Consider the following 26580-nt stretch of genomic DNA (forward strand, 5'->3'; position numbering starts at 1 on the left):
TTTTGTTGGTTGTTTTTTTTGTTCGGTTTGGGAAGGTTTTTGTTTTGCTTTTTTTTGTTAAGTAAGTCTGTACTCAAAGCACTAGATTCATATTTCGGCATAAGTTCCATTCACCTCAGTGAGTCTCGATGGGATTTTTGCCTCAGGTAAGACTAGAAGATGCAAACCTGATGTTCATGTGTTCTGACAAAAACATCTTCACACATTTTGAGTTCTTCAGTGCTGACAGTATTGATCTTTTTTTTCCCCCTACATACAATCAACTCAGTGCATTGAATATTTAATAATACAGGTGATATAAGGACCCATTATCTGACATATAAATAACACAATAATTGAAGACAAATCTTCCTTTTCTACAGTGTATGCAAGGCTAAATGAATTTTAAAAATCCCATATACATCAGTGAAAATGTAAAAGAAGCTAGAATAAAATGGGAAAAAAATAACCAATTTTTCAATTTTAAAATATTTTGCTGCCACCTTTTGGAATTGAATAAAATGTGCATCTCAGTGGTTTGTAAAAGGGACATAATTTAGCCTTCAACAGCAAACACTAACATCATTACAGAGAAAGAATATATTAATTTCTTCTTTATTCCTTTTTAAATTCTTAACAAGTATGTCTGGTTTCACCTTTCACAGAGAGATGGAATAGCACAGATTCAATTTTAAGGCTTTCACATGTGAATAAAATAGAAGAAAAAAACCCGTGCATCAAGCATAATTCTCAACAAATACTATGAGTAATCAGCAGATCTAGCAATATTTGGTCATATACAAATATAGGTAAACAAAGCAAGGAGCTGCTCACAGATGATACCTAAGTATCAACTAATTACTGACAGGTAATTGTTAGTTTAAATCCAAGGTTACTTGTTAGAATTCAGGGCCTCTTTCCCCCAGGTGTGTTGTGGCCTTTGCATAACTGCACTGCTTTTAAAATATAACTCTACATAAATAAACAAGAGGAAAACAAGTCCTAAGGCTCTAGGCTCTGTCCTACATTTTCTCTCCCGGTTTCTGTCAGAGAGATTTTCTTCTGTACAATTTACAAAAATGCAATGCATTTTGGGGAAGATATTAATACATGCAAATATACCACCAGTACAGAGAACATGTCAGAAGTTTTTTATTATCACTAAGACAACTGGAGCACTAGTCTTATTTTAGAAAAGGAGTGATCAGAAGTATTTAACCTGGAGAAAGAATAGAAATGTCCGTATCTGTAAACAGTCATGAAGTCGACAGCTTTCCTTTGATTCAAGAGATTCCCGGAGAGCCCTGGGATTCAGATGCCTCCATCATGGCTCGTGCAGGGGACAGGTGACCTCCAGGACAGCCAGCTTTGCAGGAACGTGTGCTGCTTGGCAGTGTGTCTGGTCACCTGGGGCTCGCCAGGTGCACTGCACAACCACCCTTTGGGGAAATAAAAGTCGGAGTATTAGGAGGTTGGATATTAGAAAGAAGTTCTTTACAGAGAGAGTGATCAGGCATTGGAATGGCCTGCCCAGAGAGGTGGTGGATTCACCGCCCCTGGAGGTTTTAAGATGAGGCTGGATGTGGCACTGAGTGCCATGATCTAGTAATCACAGTGGGGTTGGATCAAGGGTTGGACTTGATGATCTCGGAGGTCTCTTCCAAACCAGTTAATTCTATTCTATTCTATGAGGTGCAAGCACCAGGTGGTTTACGCCAGTGTAATTCCTTCATCTCTAAAATGTCATTTAAATTGACACTCGGGTGCCAGGAGATCTTTATTCCAGAAAGCACTGACACAAATACGTTTTTTGTGGACAGCGCTCAAATCCTAAGCAGGAAATTTTTGGACAGTGGCCTGACTGCAAGAGCGGGGCCGATGAAGCTGTGCCAGCCCTGCTCCGAGCGGCACGCACGTGTGGATGTGCACCTTGTGGGAACAGGGCCACATGCAGGGCGTGGGCATCAACAAACAAACCCCGTCAGCGCCAGCCCGCCGGTGTGTGCCCGGCGCGGGTGCAGCGTGGCCGCGGCCCGGCTAAGGAAGCGGCGCTGCGGACACGCACGGCTGTGACCCACTAATGAAGGCACTCGCCGGCGCGGCCGTTGCCGGGAGACGGGCGGGACCGCGGCGGGGCCGGGCCCGGAGCTCTCCTCGGGACTCTCCCCGGGGCTCTCGGAGGGCAGGACGGCGGTCTCGGGCACTGCGAGCTGCAGGCGAGACGCCGCCGCCATGGCGGGCGGAGGCGCGGCCGGGCGGGCGGTGCAGGTGAGCGGCGGCGGCGCGGGCTGCGGGGAGCGGGGCCTGCGGGCGGGTTTCTGTCACCGGGAATGGAGTAACTCGCTGTTAAAGCCGGCACACCCACGACAATGCGCTGTGCCGTCAAAATGAAAGCGGGGAAGCAGGCTTCCCTCCGCGGGGACGCCAGGAAGGGGCTCCCCGTGCCCAGGCTGGGAAGCGGCGGCTCCGAGGCCGGAGCTCGCTCCAGGCAGCGCCGGCCACCAGCAGGCGCCCCGGGAAGCTCCTCAGACACGCGTCAAAACACCTATTCCCCAGCTTTCCGTGGTTTGGGCTCAGGGCCTTGAATCTGGAGATGATGCTGCATTTCTTGATGTGTTTTTCATCTATAAGTAGGGCCAGTGGCTTTCAGAACCCATTTAAATGTGATGTGTTCGGGATGTCCTGCAGCAGAGAGTCCAAAATATGTGAAGTCCTTCCACTGTTTTGAAAGTGTCACCTGCTTCAGGCACTTGCTTTGCAACAGTCAGTGCTCACCTGCTCTCCTAGGCCCTTCTCTTGTGCTCTTGCTGATCAAAACATACAAAAGGGGGGGGGAGTGTCACATGATGATATGTCATAATTGCCAAAAATGGAAAAGGGATTTGCAAGGTATATTTCTTGTGAAGAAGAAATATAAATTAATACATGGAGATTTGTTGTTTGTTTGTTTGTTTTTTAACACAGAAATATTGGGGGAATGGTGATAGAATGGAAGCACTATCCTTCACAATAATTATCAGTTAATCAGGCTTAACTCTGTTGCTTAGTTTTACTTATGTATGTGTGGGAGGGGGGAATTAGTGATGAACTTTTTCAATTAAATCTTTCCATCTATGCAAAAGTTATTTGTGAAACCGTTTCAGAATGAGCTAAAGGAAGCAATTTCTGCTCATGCATCAAGCGAGCAAACAGATGAATACTCAGACGACTTTGAGAGTGATGAAGATGGCATGTTAAATGGTAAAACAGAATTAAATATTTTTCCTTGTGTTCTTCCTCTTCTTAACTCATTGCTATAGCCCAGCCAATCTTTGTGAGTCAATATGATTTAGTGTTCCAAGATTTCATATTTTAACAGCTTCTAAATCACTGAGTCCTCCTCTTCTAAGTTAGGAGCAGAATTCCCAATGAAATCAGTGGTGGTGCCAGCCTGCTAGACCAGACACAGTCTGTACTGGTTCCTACCATTGTGATGCCCAGTTTTCCTCCGTAGCCATCTTGTTTACTTGTCACCTGTAGTAGTGCACAGTACTGTGAATGAAAGTGAAAATGGGCAGAGAGAGAGCCCTGTTTTTTTCTTCCTGTTTTCCCACTCTGGACAATCAGTGAATAATGGCTTTTAGGACACACTGCAGAGCATACTTCCCTGGCACTGTACACAAACCGTGAAGAGTTTTGGTCTGGCTGTTTTTCTTGATCCGGGATGCATTTTATGTTTGCTTTTTGTATTGGGTTTGCATGGCCAGGTTTTTGTCGCAGAGGAGCTACAGGGGTGGCTTCTGTGAGAAGCTGCCGGAAGGTTACTCCATGTCCAGCAGAGCAAATGCCAGGCTGCTCCAAGACAGACCCGCCACTGGCCAAGGCTGGGCCAGTCAGAAATGGTGGTAATGCCTCTGTGATAACATGTTTAAGAAGGAAAGAAAAGTTATTGTACAGATGTAATTGTGGCCAGAGAAGAGCAGAGTGAGAATATGTGAGAGGAACAACTATGCAGATACCAAGGTCAGTGGAGAGGGAGGGGGAGGAAGTGCTTCAGGTGCCAGAGGTGAGATTCCCCTGCAGCCCATGGTGAAGACCATGGTGAGAACAGGCTGTGCCCCTGCAGCTCATGGAGGACCATGGGGATACAGAGATCCATCTGCAGCCCATGGAGGAGACCCACACCAGAGCAGATGAATGCCTGAGAGGGGGCTGTGAACCTGTGGGAAACTAGTGCTGGAGCAGGGTCCTGGCAGGGACCTGCAGATCCATGGAGAGAGGAAACCACGCTGCAGCAGATTTGCTCGTAGGACTGTGGGGGACCCATACTGGAGCAGACTGTGCCTGATGGACTGCATCCCATGGAAAAGTGACCCACATTGCAGCAGTTTGTGGAGAGCTGTTGCCTGTGGGATGGTGTCACTCTGGAGAAGTTTGTGGAGAATTATCTCCCATGGGAGGGACCCCACGCTGGAGCAGGGGAAGGACTCCTCTCCGTGATCAGCATCAGGAACAACGTGAGATGAACTGACCATAATCCCTATTCCCCATCTCCCTGTGTCACTGTGGGGGGAGGAGGTAGAACTGGGGAAGGAGGGGCATGTGGGGGAAAGGTGGTTTTAAGATTTGTTTTACTTCTCATTATCTTGCTCTGATTTTATTAGTAAAAAATCCAATTAATATCCTCAAGCTAAGTCTGTTTTGCCTGTCATGTTGTTTGATGAGTGGTCTGTCCCTGTCCTTATCTTAACTCATGAACCTCTGTTATATTTTCTCTCCCCTATCCAGCTGAGAAGCAGAGTGATAGAGAGGCTTTGGTGGGTGCCTGACATCCAACCAGGGTAAACCCACTACTACTTTATGTTTAGTTTAACAAGATTGGCCAAATGACTCTTTTTCTTCCTGGTATGGCACTGCATGTTAAGGAAAATAGGAATTTTAAAAGGACTTTCTCTGTGTCCTGTTTTTCTTTCACACTTAAAACATCTTTTTGCAGTTTGTAGGATGCTTTGATTTCTCTTTGCTGACAAGATTTAGAAACAAGCTCTTCCAGCAGTAAATAAATTACTATCATGACATTCTTTCACCACCTTCCTCAAGCATTTGAACTCTGAAATTAAGCCAGTTAGCCATAACAGGCTACAGGAAGATCAAAATATTTTTGTCAAACATGTGAACCTTAGCATTGGACCAGATACTTTTCTGAGTATCTTCTAGTAGATTTTAGATGGCACAGAAGTGAAGGGAAGGCTTCTGATACCAAACATGACTAGCTTTGTTGCTGTTGACTTACTTTCACTTCCTGTGGCATTGAGACATTGTTTTTTAAAAGGGTTTTGAATTGCATGGCAGAAAAGAATTAGTGAGTGAATATTTCTCTTTGGATTGGGTCCATGGAAACAGATGACAGGAAAGGAAGTAAAATAAGGCTTTAGTCTGGTGGCTTTGCAGGCATAAGAGGCACAGAAAGAGAAATGCTCAGAAACTAAGGTCAGGAGGATGTTGTATAAAAAATAGTTTTACATTGTAGAAGATACAGCTTCTGTGTTGCGTTTTTTTCCCCACTTGTCTCAAATGCAAGTTGATAATATGCCCTTTACAGGTATTGAGGAAGAATTTACTGAAGGTTATTCACGTGCTGCAAGCATTGGTGAATCCGTTGCTGTTGGGAGTTCTCTTATGAATGATGATGCTTCACAAAAACTAGCAGATTTGGAAAATGAACCTGCTGATGACTTGACTTTGTCATTTCATGAAGAGCAGCTTCAGAAAATAATGGTTTTAGAAGGTGATAACATATCGGATGACAGAAAAGGTGGTAAAGAAGAATGTTTGGAAGGTCAAAATGAGGGTAATGACAGAAAAAATAATGAAGCACTTTCAGCTGCTGAAGAAGTACCGTGTGATAATAATGAAAGTGATGACTTGCTTATTCATGAACGACATAAAAAAAGAAATCAAGAGGAAAAGCAACCAACAGTAAAGCCACGGCTGCACAAACAAAGAAATGCTTCATCATCAGGTGAAAAGAAAGCATTTGAATGTTGTTGCTGCTACTTGCTTAGCCATGCTACAGTATTTTAAAGTGTTTTAGTTTAGGTTATTTTCTGTGTTAACGATCAGCTACTTTGGCTTGCAGCCAGACTTCTAAAAATACATAACCTCCATCTACCAGGGGGTAAACTGAAATATTGTGGGCTACATAGCAGGAGGTTCCTGTTTTCCTTTCAGAAGATGAAAAACAGCTGTTCAGGTCCTTGAAGTTCAGCTCTTCATCAGTGCATGTCCGTGAATGGTGTGGGAGGTTTACCGAGTTGCCTCCGCAGTATGTGCCTGGCTCAGAACCATATTCACATAGTGTCCACAGCCTCCATGTATCTTTCCATGGGGAAGGTCATCAAACAGCCACTCCTTTTCCATGACCAGGGAAGTTTTGACCACAGTGTTTGTAAATACAATGTTGAAGCTGTGATACTGAAGCATCATGAAGCTGTAACGTAACAGAATGTGAGAATGGTTGAGTCTCATCATTGCCAAGTTAAAACTTCAAATGATCTTTTACTTTAAGGATGCTGACACACTTTGGATGTATAATCAAACACATAAAATCCCCAAACTTTAATGTTTCATTATAAGACTAGCTCATGCATTTTTAATGTGCAAAGCAGAGCTTGGAATTCTGCTAATTAACTGTATGTGTTTTTACAAATATAAAATGTCAAAAGACTTCACATTCATATCCAATTCCATTCATATTCTTATCTAATTCCATTCTAATCTTCATATTCATATCTAATTCCTAATATGAGAGGAATTTGTCCTGTTTGATGTTGAGATAAATTTATGGCTGGTCATTAGCTGTGGTGGAAGATTACAACTTTGAAATTGCTAGAGCATGATTAATGATGTCAGCTCCTTTTCATCTTTCCACATGATGGCACCAAAGTGCTGGATATTTGAATGTTCACTTGGGCAGTGCAGACACTTCTCTGTCCTGGCTGTTGTGCTTGTGTAGTTTTACACTGGCAGAGAAGAAGGTGAACTACTTGGCTTCGTGTGAATCAAAGTAGTGCAGTGATACTGGCATATTGGTTTTCAATTCAGAATTCTTGTCACCTTGAACTTACCTTCATCATTGTAAATCTAGGTTAAATTTCTTAGATTATGAGGATTGATATTCCTTTCTTCAGGTAATTTGGAGTTAACTTCTCATCCAAGAATTCTATTTCTTTTAAGAATTCTGTCTGAAAATTGTGGAAGACTGTAATTTGGTTTCACCAGGGCCTTTTTTGTTTTGTGTCTCAATTGTTTTACAAATTTGTATCTCTGCATTAATGGTGATGTTTTCTTTAAATCTCCACTGCAGAATCTTTCTGTTATTTCCTCATGTGTCCCACACCCCTGAAAGACATCACACAGTGAAAGTTTTTGTTATCCTAAGTGTTGTGCAGACTTCACTAGTAGTTTGCTAGATGTCAGAAGATCTCTTACTGTGATTGCAATAACTCTTGGTTTTGGTTTCTGCAGTAGAATCTACATTTGGGTGGTAAGGCAGATGGGCAGTTTTGCCTTTGTCATGCTCTCACATTCTCTAACGTTAGTTAAAGCTTAGTTGCTACTCCAGTCTTACATTTTAAAACAAGGGAATACTCTTCTTATTAGTATGTAGTTCTCTTAGAAGCAAGTATACAGAAAATACTGTATAAAATTTAGTAATAACTTCCATGGACAGGTGTTTTTTTTACAGAAATAAAAATACTAAGGAACCATGAAATTCTTGTTAATGTGTCCTCTCAATCTTTTTTCCTCCCATAAGGTGAAGATCAGAAGACTGTCAACACCAGTGATTTGAAACTGGAGGACAGTGGTAGAAAATCTCCTTCTGTGATAGAACAAATGATGACCACAGCCTGTGAGAAAACAAGGGAATTGGAGAACCCAACAGCTGACAGTTCAGATGGAACAATGAAAATAGCAGAAGGGCAAATAATAACTGGTACAATGCAGGAGGTATCAGTGAATGGTCAGTCTGAACATAGGGAGGCAAAGAATGCATCAAAGAGCTCTGTCAAGGTATTACTCATAAGAGTCTTGCCATTGTATGGAACAATGTCCTAATGTGGAAAGTTTTGTGAAGTTACTGCTGGTAACCTAAATGTGAAAATACTGTTTGTAAAGCTCAGAGTTTATCTCTGGCTTCTAGAGCTGAGACTCTTCCAAATTCTATATAGCTTTATAGAAGATGTAGGAAATACCTTTCATACAAGTCATTTAAATCACATAAAGGTATTGACATGTGTTTTCTAGTCTTAAGAAAGTATCCTTGTCCAAGTGAAAATGGCAAATCTCTGTTGTGAGGCTAACCAAATTGCAGTGAGCAGTGTATGTTGGCAGAGGATGGAATCCCTGGTGTGACCGGAATACAGGGATAAGTTGCAAAGCACTCTATGCTTTATCATAAGAAAGAAAATGCATAGATACATGTAATTGTTAAAGCTAAGTATTCAAAAGAGTTAAAAGAGAGTTGATAAAATAAGAAGGAAATCCATTGCCAAGATGGGTTCTTTTTATTTCTTTACATTTCTAAACTATAGACTATATTTTTACTTAATGCAAATAAACATTTATGGTGCCATTTGAAAATTATACAGGCATTCTGAAAGTTTTGATTTGTATTAGTTTGGTTGGTTGTTTTTTTCTCCTTCCTTTCTTTCCCTGCACTGTACCTCCTTTGTATTAGAGTGGCTTTCTTGCCTATTTTTCTAACATCATAGAACTATAGAATATCTCAAGTTGGAAGGGACTTGTAAGGGTTAAGCCCAACTCTCAACATCTCTGTTAGCTTGTAAAACTCTGTTTCATCTTGATCTAGTTCCGTTGCTTGAGAGACTCTGACTTTAATTTTCCTCTGTTTCTTAGAAACCAAGTGAAACAAAGGAGAGAGTTCTACAAAACCCAAATGCTTCTTTATCTGACAGGTAAGAGAAAGACTCTTAGTTATCACAGTCTGCACAGTGTAGGATGCGTGTAAGTGCCCCGACAATGCTGCTTCATCCTTATTTTCTGTCAGCATTGTATTCATTGCTGACAACCTCTGACAATCTGTGAAAAACCTTTTAGTGGATGAGGCATGTTATTATGACCCTTGCTCAGGTTTATATCCAATCAGACTCCCAAATCTTTTGACAGTGTATGTGATGTGTGTGCGCTACTGAAGTCTTTACTGGATGTGTTGCATAATGGCTTGTTTTGGCAGTAATAAAGCCCTCAGAAAAAGAAGAGGTTCTTCCTCCTTTTCTTTTCCCCAGTCCCCAGTCAAACGCATATGAAAAACCAATCAAAATAACTTTTGGTATGTACTGAAATAAAGGGAACAGTGCTTGGTATCAGCTACAATAAATGGAAAGATCATGAATGTGTTTGTGTCCTGGTATTTTCATAGGTCTCCGTCTTCTGTGCACCTAAAGACAAAGGTGAAACCTGTTCCATCAGCTACACCTGTTTCATCTCAATATCTGGGATCATTAAACCTGTTGGACGATAAATGCATGCAGAAGAAAAGAACAGAATTTGATGAAGCAGATAGTTTAAGAGCAGCTGTTTTTCAGGTAGATCTTAAAAATGAACGAACAAACCAACAAATGAAACTGTGCATAGAAAGTTCCTGATTTAGGGGTCAACACCTCATATTTCTTGAAATCAATATTTCTTACTATATTCCTTGCATAGGCTTACAGGAGTAATAATCCTTTTATTCTGTTGGCTATCCCTTTTCCTCAAATTATGAACTCAAAAGCTATATGAAAGGGGCATACTGTGATTCATAATTTATCATGTCAGACTGTTTTCAGGCACATATTTTCCTTTATTTCTACTTCATCTTTAACATGAGTGTGTAGTTTAAAGTTGCTCTTTTTTTTCCTGGTATGTTCTATTCAGCCAGCATTCAGGAAAAGTAATAACAAATCTAGTACTCTCTCTGGAATAAAAATCTATGTAAATTCCATGTAGAATTCCACAATGATTAGTTTATGGTTCCAACAGATTTTTGCTACTAATCTATTTGAGAACAACTTTAATTACAGAAGCTGTTCATGTTGGTATGTGTTTTTAATACTTGTTATGGTCCTAGAGCAAATTGAATGTCAAATGAATATTCATATTGTCTCCATAATTTTAAAGGTAAAATAATCTTCATTTAGGACACTTGTATCTCTAGGCTGTATACCAAATAATATAGTTAAATCTTGAAAATTTAAGTCTGTTTCTTATGAGCAGATTGCTCATAACCTTTTGTGGTTGCCTGAAGTCTCACTCTTCCCAGAAGGGTTTTATTCTCTTTAGGTATAGGTGTCCTAGTTTAAATGGAACAAGGGTCTTTTGCTGAGGATGAATTAGGAGGAAAAGACCCAAACTTCTTTTTCTAAGCAATTATAAATCCGAAATTAAGAGGCTCAGATTGAAGGAAAACAAGTTATGGAAAAGGGAAAACAAAAAAATAACAGCCCTTTATTAAAAGGTATGTGTGTATTAACAGGAACACGAAAAAACTAAGTAAAACAACCAAGCAATACTCCTATACCCACCAATAATCCCCTTCAAGAACAAAACTGATGAACCGGCAAAAGGAAAATTTAAATAGTTCAATTTTTAGCACCCTTTGGTGCAGTTCCAGCCACAGTCAGCAGGGGGCGCCGTTGGGTCACTGGAGATGCAAAATTTGTAATGTCCTGTACCATTCACCAGGTGGCGCTCTTGGGTTACTGAAGGTGCAGAACTTGTAGTGTCCTATTGTAGTCACCAGGTGGCGCTGTTGGATCACTGGAGGAGCAGAACTTGTAATGTCCAGTGCCCGTCACCAGGCGGCGCTGTGAGATCCTTGGCTGCCGCCAGGTGGGGGGAGGGGTGGGTAAGAAGGGGAAGGAAAAACAACAGCAATAAAACAGAAAGTTCTCCCAATGGAAGAAAACTCACAAACTTCAGCTGATTAGGGTCCGTTGTAAGCAGGGCCTGCAGCCAGCCACAGCTGAGCCGAGAGCAGCAGCAAAAACTCCCCTCCGACAGGAAAAAGACAAAGAAACCCGGCAGTGTCTGCAGCCCGCAGCAGCCTCTCCTCAGGGCAGAGAGACCCAGCTCTCCCCCCAGACTCCACCCCCTTCCAGTCACACACCAGCCAACTCCTCCCCCTTCGTTGTCAAGGAGACTAATCTCGGCCATTAGTGGACTGAGGCTAATTCTTTTGTTCACCTGATGGCTCATCCACAGAGCACACACGCAGGGGGGAAGGGAAAGAAAAATTCCTTGCTGAAATCAGAACTATGACATTATCCACCCCTAATTTTTTTTTCCCTTTCCCATGCCACCATACATCTATCAAATTGAACCTTTTTTTTTTTTTTTAACTCCATATATACATACATCATTCTAAACTATGTACATATTCACAAATACATATAGATACAAATACGGGTAGAGTTTGGCCTGTTTACCCTAAGATAATATCTCCTTGGGGTATGCACCAGATTTCTCCATCTTGCATCATCCACCATGTGCAACCAGGTCCTTGGGCAAAGACAACTCCACGAATGGATTTGCCTTTGCTTGAGGCATGGTTAACCCAAAGTGTTTTACCTAACATACCTCTCATGTGAACCACTGGGACCTTGTCCCCGTCTACAGTGTGAAGGGACTCTGATTGGGCAGGGCCGGCTCGATTGACGGAGCCTCTAGTGTTGACTAACCATGTAGCCTTTGCTAGGTGTTGATCCCAGTGTTTGAAAGTCCCTCCACCTAATGCTTTCAGGGTAGTCTTCAACAGTCCATTGCACCGTTCAACTTTCCCGGCAGCTGCTGCATGGTATGGGATGTGATAGACCCACTCAATGCCATGCTCTTTCGCCCAGGTGGTAACTAAACTATTTTTGAAGTGTGTCCCATTATCTGACTCAATCCGCTCTGGGGTGCCGTGCCGCCACAGGACCTGTTTTTCGAGGCCCAGGATGGTATTTCTGGCAGTGGCGTGGGGCACCGGGTGCGTCTCCAGCCATCTAGTGGTGGCTTCCACCATGGTGAGCACATAGCGCTTACCTTGACGGGTCTGTGGCAGTGTGATATAATCAACCTGCCAAGCCTCCCCATACCTGTATTTATTCCACCATCTACCATACCACAGGGGTTTCAGTCTCTTAGCCTGTTTAATGGCAGCGCATGTCTCACAGTCATGGATAACCTGAAGAGATAGCATCCATGGTTAGATCCACCCCTCGGTCTCGTGCCCATCTGTAGGTGGCATCTCTGCCTTGATGGCCGGCGGCATCATGAGTCCATCGTGCTAAGAACAGTTCGCCTTTGTGCTGCTAGTCTAGGTCCACCTGTGACACCTCAATTTGTGCAACTCGGTCTGCCTGTTCATTGTTGCGATGTTCTTCATTGGCTCGATTTTTGGGCACGTGGGCGTCTACGTGGTGGACCCTCACAAGCAGCTTCTCTACCCGGGTAGCGATGTCTCGCCATATATCAGCGGCCCAGATGGGTTTTCCCCTCCACCCGGGGTAGTTATTTAAGTAGCACATGGAAGAATTAAGAGGAATTTGGTGGTCATTATATTGGTGCTGCTCTTTACTTACACCTTAAAAGGACTTTATAAGTCTTTAATGATTCTTGCAGAATTGGCTGGAAAAGAAAAAGCGCTTTCTAATGGAATTAAAGAGAACTGAAAAGGAGAAAGCTGAAAATCTGAAGAACGATACTGAAAAGGTTTGTTTTCACTTTTGTTTAAAAAGAAGTTGACTATAATTCTTTGAAGCGTGCTTGCCTGTGCTTTCTGCCTGAGTGCATCAGTCTGCTGTTGTAAGGCATCTGATCTTCTCCAAAGAGCACAAGGTGATTTGGAACACTAAATGACCTGTCCTGCTTGTTATGGTTTTGGCAAACGGTGTGTCTGATGTTTCCCCACACATTTACATAGGGTGTGTTAAAAGTGTACTTCTTAGATTAATTTTTAGGTTTGTTTACAAAGACCTTGGGATGCTCAGCTCTTAAGGTGCTAAGTTTTATATTGTCTATCAGAACATGAGGGGTTTACTCCCTCCCTCAAGAGATACTTATTTACAGAGGACTGTATTTTGAATAGTACCATACACATTCTTCAATTTAACTATTTAATATCTTTCACTGCCAAACGCTTAACATGTATTTCATATTCTTATACACATATTTTGCTGGAGTAGTTTGTTTCAGTTGATTAACCTAAATTAAAAATGAGCATAGAAAAAACTCGGCCATGTATATTTAAAATTTAATTGTGAGTAATACTTGAAATGTTGTCTTCAAATCAATTTCTATTTCTTTATTGCTCCATTAAAAATTATATTAAAGCATACTATCTCAATTATAATTTTATATTGAAGTGTATTTAAATGTAGACTTTTATTTGCAATCTAGAAAGAAGCACTTAGAAGAGAGGAATCAATTGCATGTTTTGAAGCCTGGAAAAAAAAGAAAGCAAGAGAAGCAAAGATGTTAAGTGAAAAAAAGAAGCTTGAGGAACTTGAGGAAAAAACCCCAGAAGAACAGAATAAGGAGAAAACAGAAGCAGCACAGGTGGTGATGTGAAATATGTACAAAAACGTGTATTGAATGTGGTTCAGGAGATTGTAGAAAAGAATTCTGATTAACCCAGAAAGAGATGGAAACGAACTAGAATCTGAGTCTAGACATGCTTAATTTTTGAAGTAAGTTCATATTAAGTTATGTTCTGCCAGAAATGCATAATGTTTACATTTGTAGACAAATGTGCTTCTGTATTTGGAGTCTATTAACTGAATGTAAAATAAAAGTCATATAAATACATTTAACTAGTACTTGCCATCAAGATAACTTATTCCTGTGAGGCATAGTGATACCCACTTCTAAGAAATGCTACAAACAAATATTCCAAAATTGGCGTGTGTCGAATTACAAGAAATAATAATAGAGAATAGGCAAGGGGAGTATTGACAAAAGATGAGGGGTAAGATTTCTCATGAATCTTTGGTTTTCTTTAGGCGTTCAAAAGATGGAAAGAAAGAAAAGTGGAATATTTAAGAGAGCAAAGCAGAAAGGAAAAAGAGTCTGAAAGAATCAGGAAGGAGAAAGAAGAGGAACTGATTGCAGAGAAGAGGAGAGTCAGCATATCAGCAGTTGAAAAATGGTACTCCACCACTGTGTTTTGCTGTGTCATATCTTCCAAAGTCTTTACTTATAAATGTATTAGATCTTCTGTGAGTGCCTGATGTGCTTGTAGTTGTAAGACAGTGGCATACTTGGGATCAGATTCTTCAGTCCCGATGGAGAATAAGTATAACAGTGAAAGCAAGATGTACAGCTCCTTTCAGTTTAGTAATTTAATAGCTTTCTTCCTCAAAAGGCTACTAAGCCCAGTCAGACACACTGCAGCAGAGAAGTAAGATTCACTGAGTATCATGTCTTATGTGATTAGGTTTCATGCTTCATTACTAAGCCATAGGAAGGTGAGTAAATCTTTAAGTTTTGTGGAATACAATGTATGAATGCAGAGGTATGCAGGAAGGAAGGAACTGAGATGTATTTGCTGGAGAAATTCTGTGTTAGTTTTACAGGCCAAGAGTTTTCACAGACCTTGTGCAACTTACAGTTACCTACAGAGGTTCAGAATCTAAGGGGCTTTTTATGATACTAAATAAGGGAAAAGGAGTACAGAAAAGGAGATGCCATAACAGATAGAGTAGTAGGTTCATTTATACCTAGGTGATACATCAAAATGGACTGGCAAGATTTTAAATATATATTCTCAAAGTTTTATTGAAAGTATAAAATATCTCTTTTGACTCAATTTAGTTAATCAGTCACAGGTGCAGCATTTAGTCTGTTACATGATCTCTTGTTCTTCCCTCTCATTATATAGGATTGAAAAGAAAGAAGAATATATAAAAAAGAAGAAAGTAGAAAAATTCCTAGAGAGGAAAAAGCAAGAAATGCAACGGGCAAAGAAGGAATTAAAAAATGAAAAGGCTATAGAGGAATATGAAAGATGGCTGGTATGTTTGTTTGGGGATTTTTTTTGCACTTTGTCAAAACCAAAAAGTTTAATAGAGTAATGAGTGTGAACAGCTGTGTATTTTGATATTCCTGCGGTTTTGTGCTGTTATTAGAGAGGCCAGACGGTGGCAACATTGCATCACTTGTCCTCCAGAGTTCATGAGCAAAATGATGGTAAAGTGCGGTGGACTTGATATTTGGCAGACATGAAAATATATTCTCCCTATGTACATGTTACAGAGTTTTCAGTTTCATAGTTACTCTTCATTTTTTGCCATTCCACATCAGGGACAGCCATCTCTGAAGGGCCAACTCTCCACAGCACAAAACCTGCAAAGCCAAACAGCATCCCCAGCTGCAACAGTGAGTGCATGTACATTCAAGGAAGCATAGAAGGTGGAGACTGGTATACCTTACAACTGGTAAAAGCACTTGTAATGACTTTTAAAATTATTATTACAAGAAAGGGTGGAACTCTGATACTCCTAATTATATTTTTCCCCCAACAGTGTCCTTTAGTCCCAGTAGTTAAGCAGTAAACTAATCTAGTACTCCAATCCCAACAGTTAGGCAGGTCTTTTCCCTTGATACAGAAAGGCAAACTAGAAGAGATATCACTAATATTCTTAGCATATATTGTTTTCTTGAAGGTATGTGACCTGCTAGTTTAAAGAAGAACCTGTATTTTAATTCCTCACCCTGTGACACAGTCATTCCTCATGCTGACTCTTAAGGTATTCTTAGTTTGAGAGTGTTTCTTCTGTTGTCTCTCTTCCGTATGATTTCTTGCACACATCCTGTACATATAAAAAAATCTGGTGGGTTTTTATTTTGTTGTTGTTGTTGTTGTTGTGGTTTGTTTTGTTTTTTTTTTTGAAGAATGAGGAGGCAGAGAGATGAGAACTGAGGCAGGCAGATGTACAGATGTGGGACAGATTTAAAAAGGACAATCATACTGTACTTGGCTAACTCAGAAATACACAGTTGCATAAAACAGCAAGAGCCTGCGTATTTTCTCTTCTCTCTGTTTTCAAACTTTTTTAGTCTGAGGTTTAGATACATTAAGATATTTGACCTGGTCCCTGTTGGAGTACCTCTGATTTCTGTAATGATTGGTGAGAACTATTTTCTCTGGTCCTCTTTGTCAAGTGATTACCAGCTCAGTTTAGTCAAATTATTAATGTCCAGTCTCAGATTATTTCTTGCTTAGTCAATATTCCTGGTTGCCAAGGAAGGAAATGCTACACTTTGAGCAGTAACTAGTGCACTGTCCTCTATGCTCTGCTTACTGGGACTATCCTAATCGGTGTAGTTGTATTAAAGCCTGAATGTTACTGTGCTGTCTTGGACTCTGTACAAAGGTAAAAAAATTATCCTTTTTTTGGGAAATGAAAGATGCTGCGTAGCACAGGCTCCCCTGTTGTTGTGTATAAATTCCTGAGGTCACCACTTTAGTGGGATTAATAATACGAATTTCAGTAGTTGGAGGAATGACCAGATCTAACTGGATGTACAAGTGCCTACATGAGAGGAGCACTTTGAAAAATAAGAGGTGTAAGAGGATGGGATAGATACTGAACTGGTTGGCACAGGTACCTCTAAAATGATCTAATTTTCAGTGTCTATGTGCAGGTGTTGACTGATGTGTCTCATGCCCAATTTTCACATTTTTACTTTCAGAATTTGTGCTTGCTTTTTTCAGCATAGACACCTTTATTTCAGAAAGCAGATTGGGCAATGGCTCTGTCATCATGTTTGGCCAGAATATTGTCTCACTTTGTACAGTTATAGAAAAAATACACACCTTTAGTGAACTGCAGAGAAGAAACACTGTAAAGATGTCATTGGGAACTAAAGTTGTCAAGGGAACTAAGATGATATCTGCCTGCAGGTAGATAAAACAGGAATCAGATCTGAAGGCAGAACTGGGGAGGCCTTTTAAGTGTATTGTTTCAACTAAGGAGATTTTGTTTTGAAGGGAAATAAAATAGGAGTAATATAGTGGGAAGTATTCTAATATGTTTTCATTAACATTCAACACAAATAAATGTGTTTACATTCATCTGAACCAAGTGTTGACCATAATGCATGGATAAAACAGACATAAAAATCTCCTTGTAGTTCTTCTTAAATAGAAGAAACATTCTGCTTTTATATTAATGGAAATTCTGTTACTTCTGCTTTTAGAGATCATTGTGTGAATGTTTGATAACACAAATTGCATAGAGAAGATTACTTTTTAAGCCTGAAAATAAATGCCCTAAAAACGGTTATTAACACTTGTACAATACTAACATAAAAAGGATAATCTTGAGCTGAGATGCTTTAGTACTGCCTGGGAAATTTAAGCTTCTGATTATTTTGTTTCTTTCCTATCATTTGCCTCCTGCTACTCACCAAGACCTCTTGAAGCCAATCTAGCCTGATAAATTATAAATTTTTGCTTAATGCATAATACCAGTGTCTGACACTTGTTACTGGCATGCACCTGTTCTGAGGAGTGAAATAGGGAGAAGAATCACATTGAAAATTTAGTTTTCATTTATTCCTGAGATATCAATCTTGCTACCTGTTTACTGTGCATAAAAGTGAGTAGCCGACCTTGATGAGAAGTAAGACTGCTTCCAAATAATTCTTAAAGATCAACATAGTAAGGTTAAATGCCCTTGAAGAAATTTGAAATTTTACCTTGAGGTTGAGAATGTACAACATCTATTTTTAGCATTCTAAAGCTGTTTAAAAACATCCAGAAAGGATGTACTGGATGAGTCTCATGGATTTGTCGCTTTTCTGGGTTAGAAACAGCTGATGTGGGTTATTCATTTCATGTGATTTAATAAGATCTCTCTGCAAATACTTTCTATATTGGAATTTTTATGTCCTGGTATTGCAGTATGTTAGAAATAAGGCTGCTATTGTCACTCCTCTTCAATGTTGTAAGTCTTCTCTAATATCTAAAATTCAATTATTATGTGGCAGTCATTCTGCCAAAGAATGTGCTCTTCCCAGAATTTGGTAGATGAAAAATATATTCATCTTACTAGGTTATTGAGTGGGAAACTTCCACAGAAATCAAGCTATACAGTTGAGTTGATCTACTGTATGATGAGCTACAGTTATTGATTTAGTCTTTCACTGCTTCTGTCACTCTTCTTCTGTTAGTGCAAATAACATCTTTATTATTTTATGGAATATTTATGTTAGCTATATCTTGTGAGAATGTGCACTGTAATTAGGATTAGCACATAAAAAGCTTTGTGTGTGCTGAAGACAGGGAAGAAGCCAATAAGTCACAAATTTAATCTTTTTAAAAACAGTTAAATTAGCTCGAGATTCTTTCCTTGGCACTAGGATTCATTAAGGAAAACTGGATCTTCAAATGCAAACATTCAACACTAAGACTCAATTGAAAAATCCAAAGCAACTTTTGTTCTCTTCCTAGGTGCATGTTTGCTTTATTTTTCGTTTGGGTTTTTCATACATGAATGTATTGTGCACATATATTCAGTAAAGAGCACTTGACAAACATGAAATACGCGCATTTTTTTGTAACATGATTGCTCAAATAATTGCCAGTACTGCTACAATAGGTCTTATTTTTAATGAGTTTTCACCTTCATGTCCTGATGGTACACATAGCCTCATAGATTATAATTCTATGATTTTGTAAAAATAAATTGACTGGATATATGCAAAAATTCCAAAACAGGAGCATGTACCATGTATATGTTCCGTTAGAGCATATTCTTCCCAAGCTCATCTGTACTGCTTGACATATCTTCTTGTCTTTTTTTGAAAAATACCACTGATAATGCAGACTGCTTTCCTCTTAGGGTACTAAACAGTTCACTTCAAGAATGTCAGAACATCTTGAACTTGTTCTAAAGACTCAAAACCACTTCCTCATCTGAGGAAGATCTCTATGGAAAGAGAAAGAAAGCAAAAGTGTAGGATGAGAAAAGTCAGAATCTTACAGTACTACAAGCGCAGTTTGTCTCAATTACTCCATGTAATCCAGAAAGATACAGTTTGTACAGAGAGATAATATTTTTTATTAGACTAACTGTGGTGAACTTTTGAATCACTTATTTTAGCAAAGGGCATTCCTTTTCCATTCAAATTTTGCCTTGTTTTAATCAGCCTTCCTAGTAACAACATGAAATAATTGTGTGTCTGTTTAGCTAGACCGGATGTTCCTAACTGAATTGGATCTTCATATGTACATTAACAGAGCACTAAAGGGCACAGATTAAAATCATAGGGTTGATATTTCAGTGTGTGTTATCCTTTTTAAAAGTTTTGTACACATCAGTAGTTTGACTGCTGCATATGCTTAAAACAGGAATAAACTTTCACTCAAGCTCCTTTTTTTTACAGTAATGCTTCTACACTCATTTACCTGTCTACTCCCTCAGCCACAGTTGCCTCACTATTTCTCTTCTCACATATGAATAACAGGCAAACACTGCTAGCATCTTGAGAATTTGGGAATATACAGTGTCCATCAGAGGGATTGGATCATGGGTTATATAGGAGCATCAGTTGTCTTACAGCTATCTTCAAGGAGCAGTAGTTTCACTGCAATGCAGTGCATACATGTGAAAATACAAAACTACTACAGCACTTTTATGGTGCTTCAAAATGAAGCATAGCATATCAAAGGCTGGTAGGCTGCAACAGATGAAAGGACCCAGGCTGGATTTGGCACAATTGGTGATTTTAAGTAGGCATATCCACACTGCCTGTTTACCACCTATGATGTGCATGCCAGTTGTTGGTCCAAGGAACACACACACTGTTCATGTGTCCAAAAGCCAACTGCTCAAGGACCTCTTAGCCACCCAGTAAATGGGGCACAGTAAGTTACGCTGTGGTCTGTAATGTCAACCTATCACTCCAAGTCAGTCAGAAATGTGCATCAGCATGCACCACAAACCTGCAAGTGTGAGGAAAATGTGCACCTATAGATAGCTCGCCGTTTTACTGAATTGCTAATGCAGATGCCCCTTAGACGCTGGTCCTCGCAGTGGTGAAATGGCAGTCATGTTTGCAAAGAAGAATGCTTATTTTATACCGAATGGCAAGTCTCCTGAAAATCATTAGTTATATAGACACGAAAAGAATGTTGCAAGTATCTTGCTTATCCTTCATCATCCTGATTGCCCATTGCTGTCTGAAATAATAGAAAATGGAATTAGAACCTTGCAGTGCTTATAATATACGTTAGATAAATCTTTGTTTAAATTGTTTAATTCTCAGTTGGTTCTAGTACCTGGTAAGTGTGGTTTAATAAGTACAAAAAGTTACGATGTTGCATCGATGTTTCATGAGAACAACATACTCAGCATTGTGATTTAGGTATTCTCTTAAAGACAGTAATTAATATGAGACTAATTATATATGAGAGCAGTACAGTACCTGATCCACTAGTTCTTCCGTTGGGCTTTTTGTTTAGTTGGTGCACAAAACCAGCCTATCCTGGAGACAGTCACCTTAATTGGAAGTGACAGCCAGTGTGCAGCCTCTTGTGTTGCATTGTGCAGTGTCTGTGACTGAGGCACTGAGCTCCAAAAGGCAAATCTCCGTTGGATGTTTACTTTTCATTTCACACAAGAAAGGTATAACAATAATTGTAACTTTTCCATTAGTGGAGTTGTTTTTTTGTAGGGGTTTTGTTTGGTTGGGTTTGATTTGAGCTTTTTTTGACATATCTTTTTATTCTCAGGAAAACAAAGAGAGGAGAGAGGAGCTTGAGAAGAAGCAAAAGAAGTTGCGGTCTGTCCATGGGAATGAAATGAGTCCTCCCTGGAGGCCACCTGGCAAAGTCACATATTCAGGGAATTACTGAGAACTCTATTGCCTTCCAGAAGAAAAGAGAGTCCACAAAGTTCTGACAATGGCTAGTCACTATTTCATTAACAGTTGATTTTCACTGGATCCACTGTAGGTGTTACATTCTTTCTTTTTAGTTTATTTGATGTCTACAGTTTAAATAAATCACTTGTCTCCTTCCATTGCTTTAGAAAACGTACAAATTTTTCTAATTCCACATTTGATGTAGTTTTGCTAAATTCTATGCCACTTCATACCTCTTTGGTACCTTTTTCATGAAAGTGTATATTCAGGATAAATAAGGCTGGACTCTGGCATTTTTTTTCACCCAATAGGTAGCAGAATGGTTATTTTTAAGTTAATAGGGCCCACTCTTGAGAAGTTAAGTCTTGAAGAAATGCTTTGAGGAGGCAGTGGGGTGGAGATGATGGGCAAGGAGATGTTGGCTCTCTTGTGATAGTAGAAGACAAAAGGCTAAGGAGAAAGGTAGGAGGATGTCATTTTCATACACGAAGAGATAAGCTACAGAGAAAATAAACTTAGACTATGTTACATTATAAAATATAAATACAGGTCCTAAATTAAAACTGCATCTAGCAGAAGCAGGTTTTCATGGGGCCAAAAACAGTGAGCCACGTGATGGCACAGAAGAATTAAACTAGAATCCATATAATGTAAAATTAGTATAGGACTAAGTAGGACTGCGGTTGTTAACTCCCTTTCAGGTCTTCATAAACATTCCATAGATGTCCTGCTTCCTACACAAAAAAACAGTTTTAGAGACATGTTCACACAAAGGCTTACATAAGAACTGCAAGGGCAGAACAGTGGTACTCTTGTGAGGCAACCTTAGAACAGAAAATTATTTTTTTGGAACTTAATTTAAAGGCTTCTGTGATTGTTTTTACATGATCAAGTAAATCCTCCCAAACACATTTTCATCATTGCTAATGAGCAGGTTGCTGTAGTAAATTACAATTTTTTATTATTATTATTTTTTTTGGCTATTTGCCTCACTATTTTGGAAGCAACGGCAAGACTATGTGTCTTTAGAGATCTTCACATCTCTTGTTTGCCTGCTGTCTAAACTCAAACTGTTACTTTTGTTTGAGTTTTCTTATTTGAACTTTAATAATCACTCCAGATCAGATATGCTCCTCAAATATGTATTCTTTAAAACAAAACCAAACCAGTATCACCCACCAAGAAGAAAAAAAACAACCACCCTAGTCTTTAATTTATAGATATATTTTCTCAAATGAAAATCTTGTTCCTGTTTAGACTGGCAGCCTCCTTGGAAAGTAAAAGGAGCATTTGAGAAGTAGAGTTGTCTTTTTCACTAGAGTTGTGTCCTGTTTGTAAATCTCTGAGATAGTCCTTAAGTGTACATTTCATGTAATACTAAGGCATCTCCTCAGAAAAGAAAAGACCGAGAGAAAAGACTGACAAACAGATTTTTTTCTTAGTGATGTTTCTTGCTTGTTTGTTATTTTTTTGATGCTTTTGTGAGACTCAGGTTTGTGCCAAGAGTCATCACTCAGACACTGAACTTCTGAGTAGGGCAGTGTTCTTGCAGGTTGATGCTAAGCTCACCTTCTGTCATTTGGGAAGAGGAAGACACTGGTCAAAGGGGAGAGAGGGCAGGAGAGAGGCTGGAGCTTTCATAAGCAACCCAAACTCTGCAGTCAACTCTTGCCAAGCTCCTGGAGTCTGGCTGTGTTCCAAGGCCCTTGGTGTTTTTTTTTTTCAGGTGGACTCTGTAGTAGTACCCATGCTGAGTTTCCTGTACTGCAGTGTTGCAGTGCATGGCATTACAGAAGTTCCCAGCTAAGGGATTCTGCACATTAGTTATTTGTAGAGATCAATGAATCCAGATTTTTATCTGGTATAAGCCAGATATTGCAGATAAGCAAATATCTGGTTTTCATAACCTCCAGGTCTGGCTCTGGCTACTCCATCATGGCAAGCCAGTCACTTTTTCCAGCAGTAGTGGCATCAGATCAGCAGTATTGGCCTTCAAAGGGAAAAAATCCACTGCCCACAGAAACTTTTAAGAAGCTGAAAAAATGCCCAGCCAGAGCAGTTTCACTGGTCAGCCTAAGAGGTAGGGAAAAATTACAGATAGCAGCAGGAGAGGTAGTGGGATTGCAGCACAGGCAGAATGCAACAGACTGCCAACTCAAAAGTTACCCACCCAGATTTTATGAGAAAAATATTGAATGAATTCAGGTCTTTAGACTGGAGCTGTGGTGTGCATCATTGGTCCTCTAGGCTTCTAGCTCTTGGAGCCTTGAATTCAGGTTTAGTTTGTTAAGAAACTCCAGCTGTGGTATCATGGATGGATGAAATGTGTAGCAGGCAGTAGAGTTTGCTGTCCAACAGATCTGGGAAGTGAGACAAGGAATGCAGTCTGTGACAAGCGAACCATCTGGATCTTTATTTTCGCAGTGTCCAGCTGGAGGAAGTAAGGCAGGAAGTACAGGCCTGTACTTGAGAAGATACAAGTGAAAACTGTGGCAGAATTAGTGGCAGAGATTAAAAAAAGTTTGTTGGGTGCCTGTGCCTGAGCTGAATACTGCATTCTTACTGGCTTTAAGCCTTTAGTTGACTGGGTGGAAGGTTTTTGACAGAAAGTAGAAGTGAGAAGATGTTAGTGACACCTTTCAGAGGAGTGAGGAGGCACTCACGTAAATTCACAACTTCTGAGTTAGAAAAAGATGCTGAAGATCTGTAGACGGGGGAAAACAGCTGATGTGTTTAACTTTTACAGTAAAATTTTTGGAGCTTTGTCTAATTTTACATTGTAAAAACTTGGACATGTTACATCATGATGCAAATGTCAGAAAAAATAGGGCTGAGAAATACAAACATATGTGCATTAATTTATAAAAATGTACATATATCTGTATAAATCCTGTCTATATGTTTTTTGATGTCAGAGGGAAAATATTTTGTATTTAATAAAGTATATTTTATTATAATAGCCTTAATGTTTTTAACAAATCCTAGGATACAAATCTTTATTTAAAACTTTAATACATGGAAGGGAACTGGGCAGTGTCCCTAAGCACAAGCTATTCTTTCATCACTGTTAATATGACAAGTACATAGGGAACTTCAGTATCCCACTGAACTCAGAGCTTCTACAGCACTCCAGCTGTCTCCTCCACCTCCCTGATGCTCTTGCTTGCTGCCACAGAATGCAAACATTCATTTAAAGAACGTAGCTTCCAAGTCATAACTGGGAAGATGATCAGTACCTCTCTTTTTTTTTTCCGAATTAATTCATTCAGGCGTTAAGTTGCTATATTCGCTGCACTAAAGGGGCAGGCCGATGATACAAAATTTTTAGGTCTCTCATTCTGGGTAAGAAAAATTATATGCTGTTCTCTGTTGTATTTTTTTTCTTTCAGATTCACAAAATATCACCTTATCTGGCCTGTATGCCATGGACTGCTATGTTTCGTTTGGTTCACTCTGTGTTCAACTGAGTTACTTGACTCACTAACAGAGATAAAACTCTTTTGGGCTGTGAACACTGATGGCAGCCTTGGTTGCACATTAAAACTTGGACTTGCTCCAGTTTGTCCATCTCTTTCTTGCACTGGGGAGCCCAAAGCTGAACATGATGCTGGAGATGCAGTCTCACTCCAGCTGCAGTCCCACACACGCCAAACAGAGGAACAATCACTTCCATCAACCTGCTGAATACAGTTGGTGATACAACCCACAATGCTACTGCCATTCTTTGCTGTGAGAGCCCATTGCTGTCTCTCCTCCTCTGGCACCCTGAGGTATTTACCTTCAAAGCTGCTTTCTTTCCATTGGGGCTCAGCCTGTACTATTAGCCTGAGGTTATTTGGCCCTAGATGCAGGACTTACTTTGCCTTTGTTGACCTTAAAGCTTCCCATCAGCCCACTTCTCCCACTCCTTTAGGAACATCCTACTTGGCTCTGTGGACTTAGTTATGTCCACTTAACTGAAGTGCTCCCCTATTCTGTCTTTCTCTTCAGTGCTTCAGTGCCTGAGGGCTGACCTCATCAGTAAAAAACCAAACAAACAAACAAGCAAACAAATAAAATATATCAAGCACATCAGCTTCTTCCATGTCCTGTGTCACTGAGTCACCTGGCCACCTGAGCAGCAGGATCACGTATTCTAGTGCCAGTGTACTTACAGAAGCCCCTCTTTTTACCCTTAGAGTCTTGCATGAGCTTTAACTCCTGCAGATCTTTGTCTTTAGTGAATGCTTCCACCCTCCATCAAGTAACATCTCTATTTTGGTCCATTTCTGTGCTCAATTAATGTCTAAACTCAGGCAGGAGAGCCCCATTCACGCACACTGGCTGCCTGCCACGCTTGCTCGACTACCCACATATCAGAATGGACTTTTCCTGTGCTTTGACAGGGATGTTAAAGAAGGTCAACCAGCTCTCCTGGGTCCTTTCGCTTTCCAGGGCAGCTTCCTGTGAGATCCTGCCAAACAGATCCCTGAGCATCATCTTCTCTCCTGAAGGCCAAGGTTGTGGTTCTGTTTACTTTGCTGCTTCTTACACTATTGAAAGTTTCACTGTCTCAGGGTTGTGGCAGCCAAGCAGCCATCAGCTCTCACAACCCTGGGCAGTTCATCCCTGTAACCATCCATTAACTAAGGTCAAGTCCCCAGCACCTCTTAGCGCATCAGCACTTCCACCCTCAGATTTCTACTGAACCACTGGCTTTTAAAGAACAATTTCTAAGATTTTAATAACATTCATTGGTTAGATTTACTCCTAATGGATAGTAAAGTAATTGCAAAACTCTTATCTGATTATTTCAGCCTGGGGCACAGAGAAATCTGCTCTTACTAGCAGATTGCATTCAGGCAGTTGAGCTCTTTTCAATATAGCACATAATTTTAGCACCTACACTCAAACAGAGGAAAAGTGCTACTACAAGGCCTTAGTATTGGAAGATATTTTTCTCTTTTGCTACTATTTCTTTTACAAATACTCTTTCTCTGTGATGCTTTTCTTTCTGGATATATTTGGACTAGAGCAGTTGACAGTTTTTCATATACTTTTTCATTTAAAGAAGTATCAAATACTCCCATTATATATTAATCATTTTTCATTAATAATCTGGTCCCTAATGCTAAGAAATAATAGGAGGATAACATTCTACACAAGCATCATTAACATTCAACACTTAACTATTGTAATGCCCAGGTGGAACATCGGTATTAACAATAATGCCCTGGTTGACTTCTGTTTTCCTTTGTACCTTTTAATATGGTGTCATATACTGAGCACCCGTTCCTATGTGCTGCTTTCTAACCAAATAATTAAGGAAAAACAACAAGAAAAACAAATAGAGCAAAGGAAGTTTATCCCTTTTTTAAGAAACATCTGCAGAATCATGGAAAATAAATGACATTTTGAGAAAAAAACTTCCTCTGTGCTTATTAGGACTTCCAGTACTGAATTATAATGAGGATGTGCAGAGGTAATTTATCATCTAGCCTAACATGCTGGTCATGAACCCCTGCAGGTGGATAGGATAACTGCTTACATCCCAAAGGGCTTCTTTGAAACCTGAGGATTGCAAAGTTTGCTCTCTTGACACAGACAGGATTGTATCCACTCTCCCCTGCCCATATGAGAAAGATCCTGTCACTGAGAACTGCAGGCAAAATATGCACAGCAGCCAACTTGTCCAATAAATAACTGCTGCAGAAAGCTTTCCAAACTTCC

General features: G+C 40.0%; 1 protein-coding gene across 4 annotated transcripts; it reads left to right on the plus strand.

Annotated features, from left to right (window-relative positions):
* The first annotated feature begins 2033 nt into the window (after positions 1-2033).
* MAP9 (microtubule associated protein 9) lies at positions 2034-24425 on the plus strand. Of its 4 annotated transcripts, XR_007631841.1 has the most exons (12): positions 2034-2247; positions 3123-3219; positions 5561-5980; positions 7775-8031; positions 8878-8936; positions 9401-9566; positions 12625-12714; positions 13402-13560; positions 14004-14149; positions 14882-15014; positions 15666-15749; positions 20741-20878. XR_007631841.1 is itself a non-coding variant. In XM_050338487.1 (11 exons), exons 1-11 carry the CDS (start codon positions 2212-2214, stop codon positions 20861-20863), a joined length of 1686 nt encoding a protein of 561 aa, XP_050194444.1. In that variant the 5' UTR covers positions 2035-2211; the 3' UTR covers positions 20864-24425. The 4 variants fall into 4 exon arrangements, 3 of the variants coding, with proteins under 3 accessions (XP_050194444.1, XP_050194445.1, XP_050194446.1); XM_050338487.1 differs by lacking the exon at positions 15666-15749 and having other exon boundaries at positions 2035-2247; positions 20741-24425; XM_050338488.1 differs by lacking the exon at positions 15666-15749 and having other exon boundaries at positions 2196-2247; positions 3123-4799; positions 20741-24425.
* Positions 24426-26580: the final 2155 nt, after the last annotated feature.

This window comes from Myiozetetes cayanensis, unplaced genomic scaffold (assembly GCF_022539395.1).
Source record: "Myiozetetes cayanensis isolate MyiCay16 unplaced genomic scaffold, myiCay2020 scf7, whole genome shotgun sequence".
Classification (NCBI taxonomy): Eukaryota; Metazoa; Chordata; class Aves; order Passeriformes; family Tyrannidae; genus Myiozetetes; species Myiozetetes cayanensis.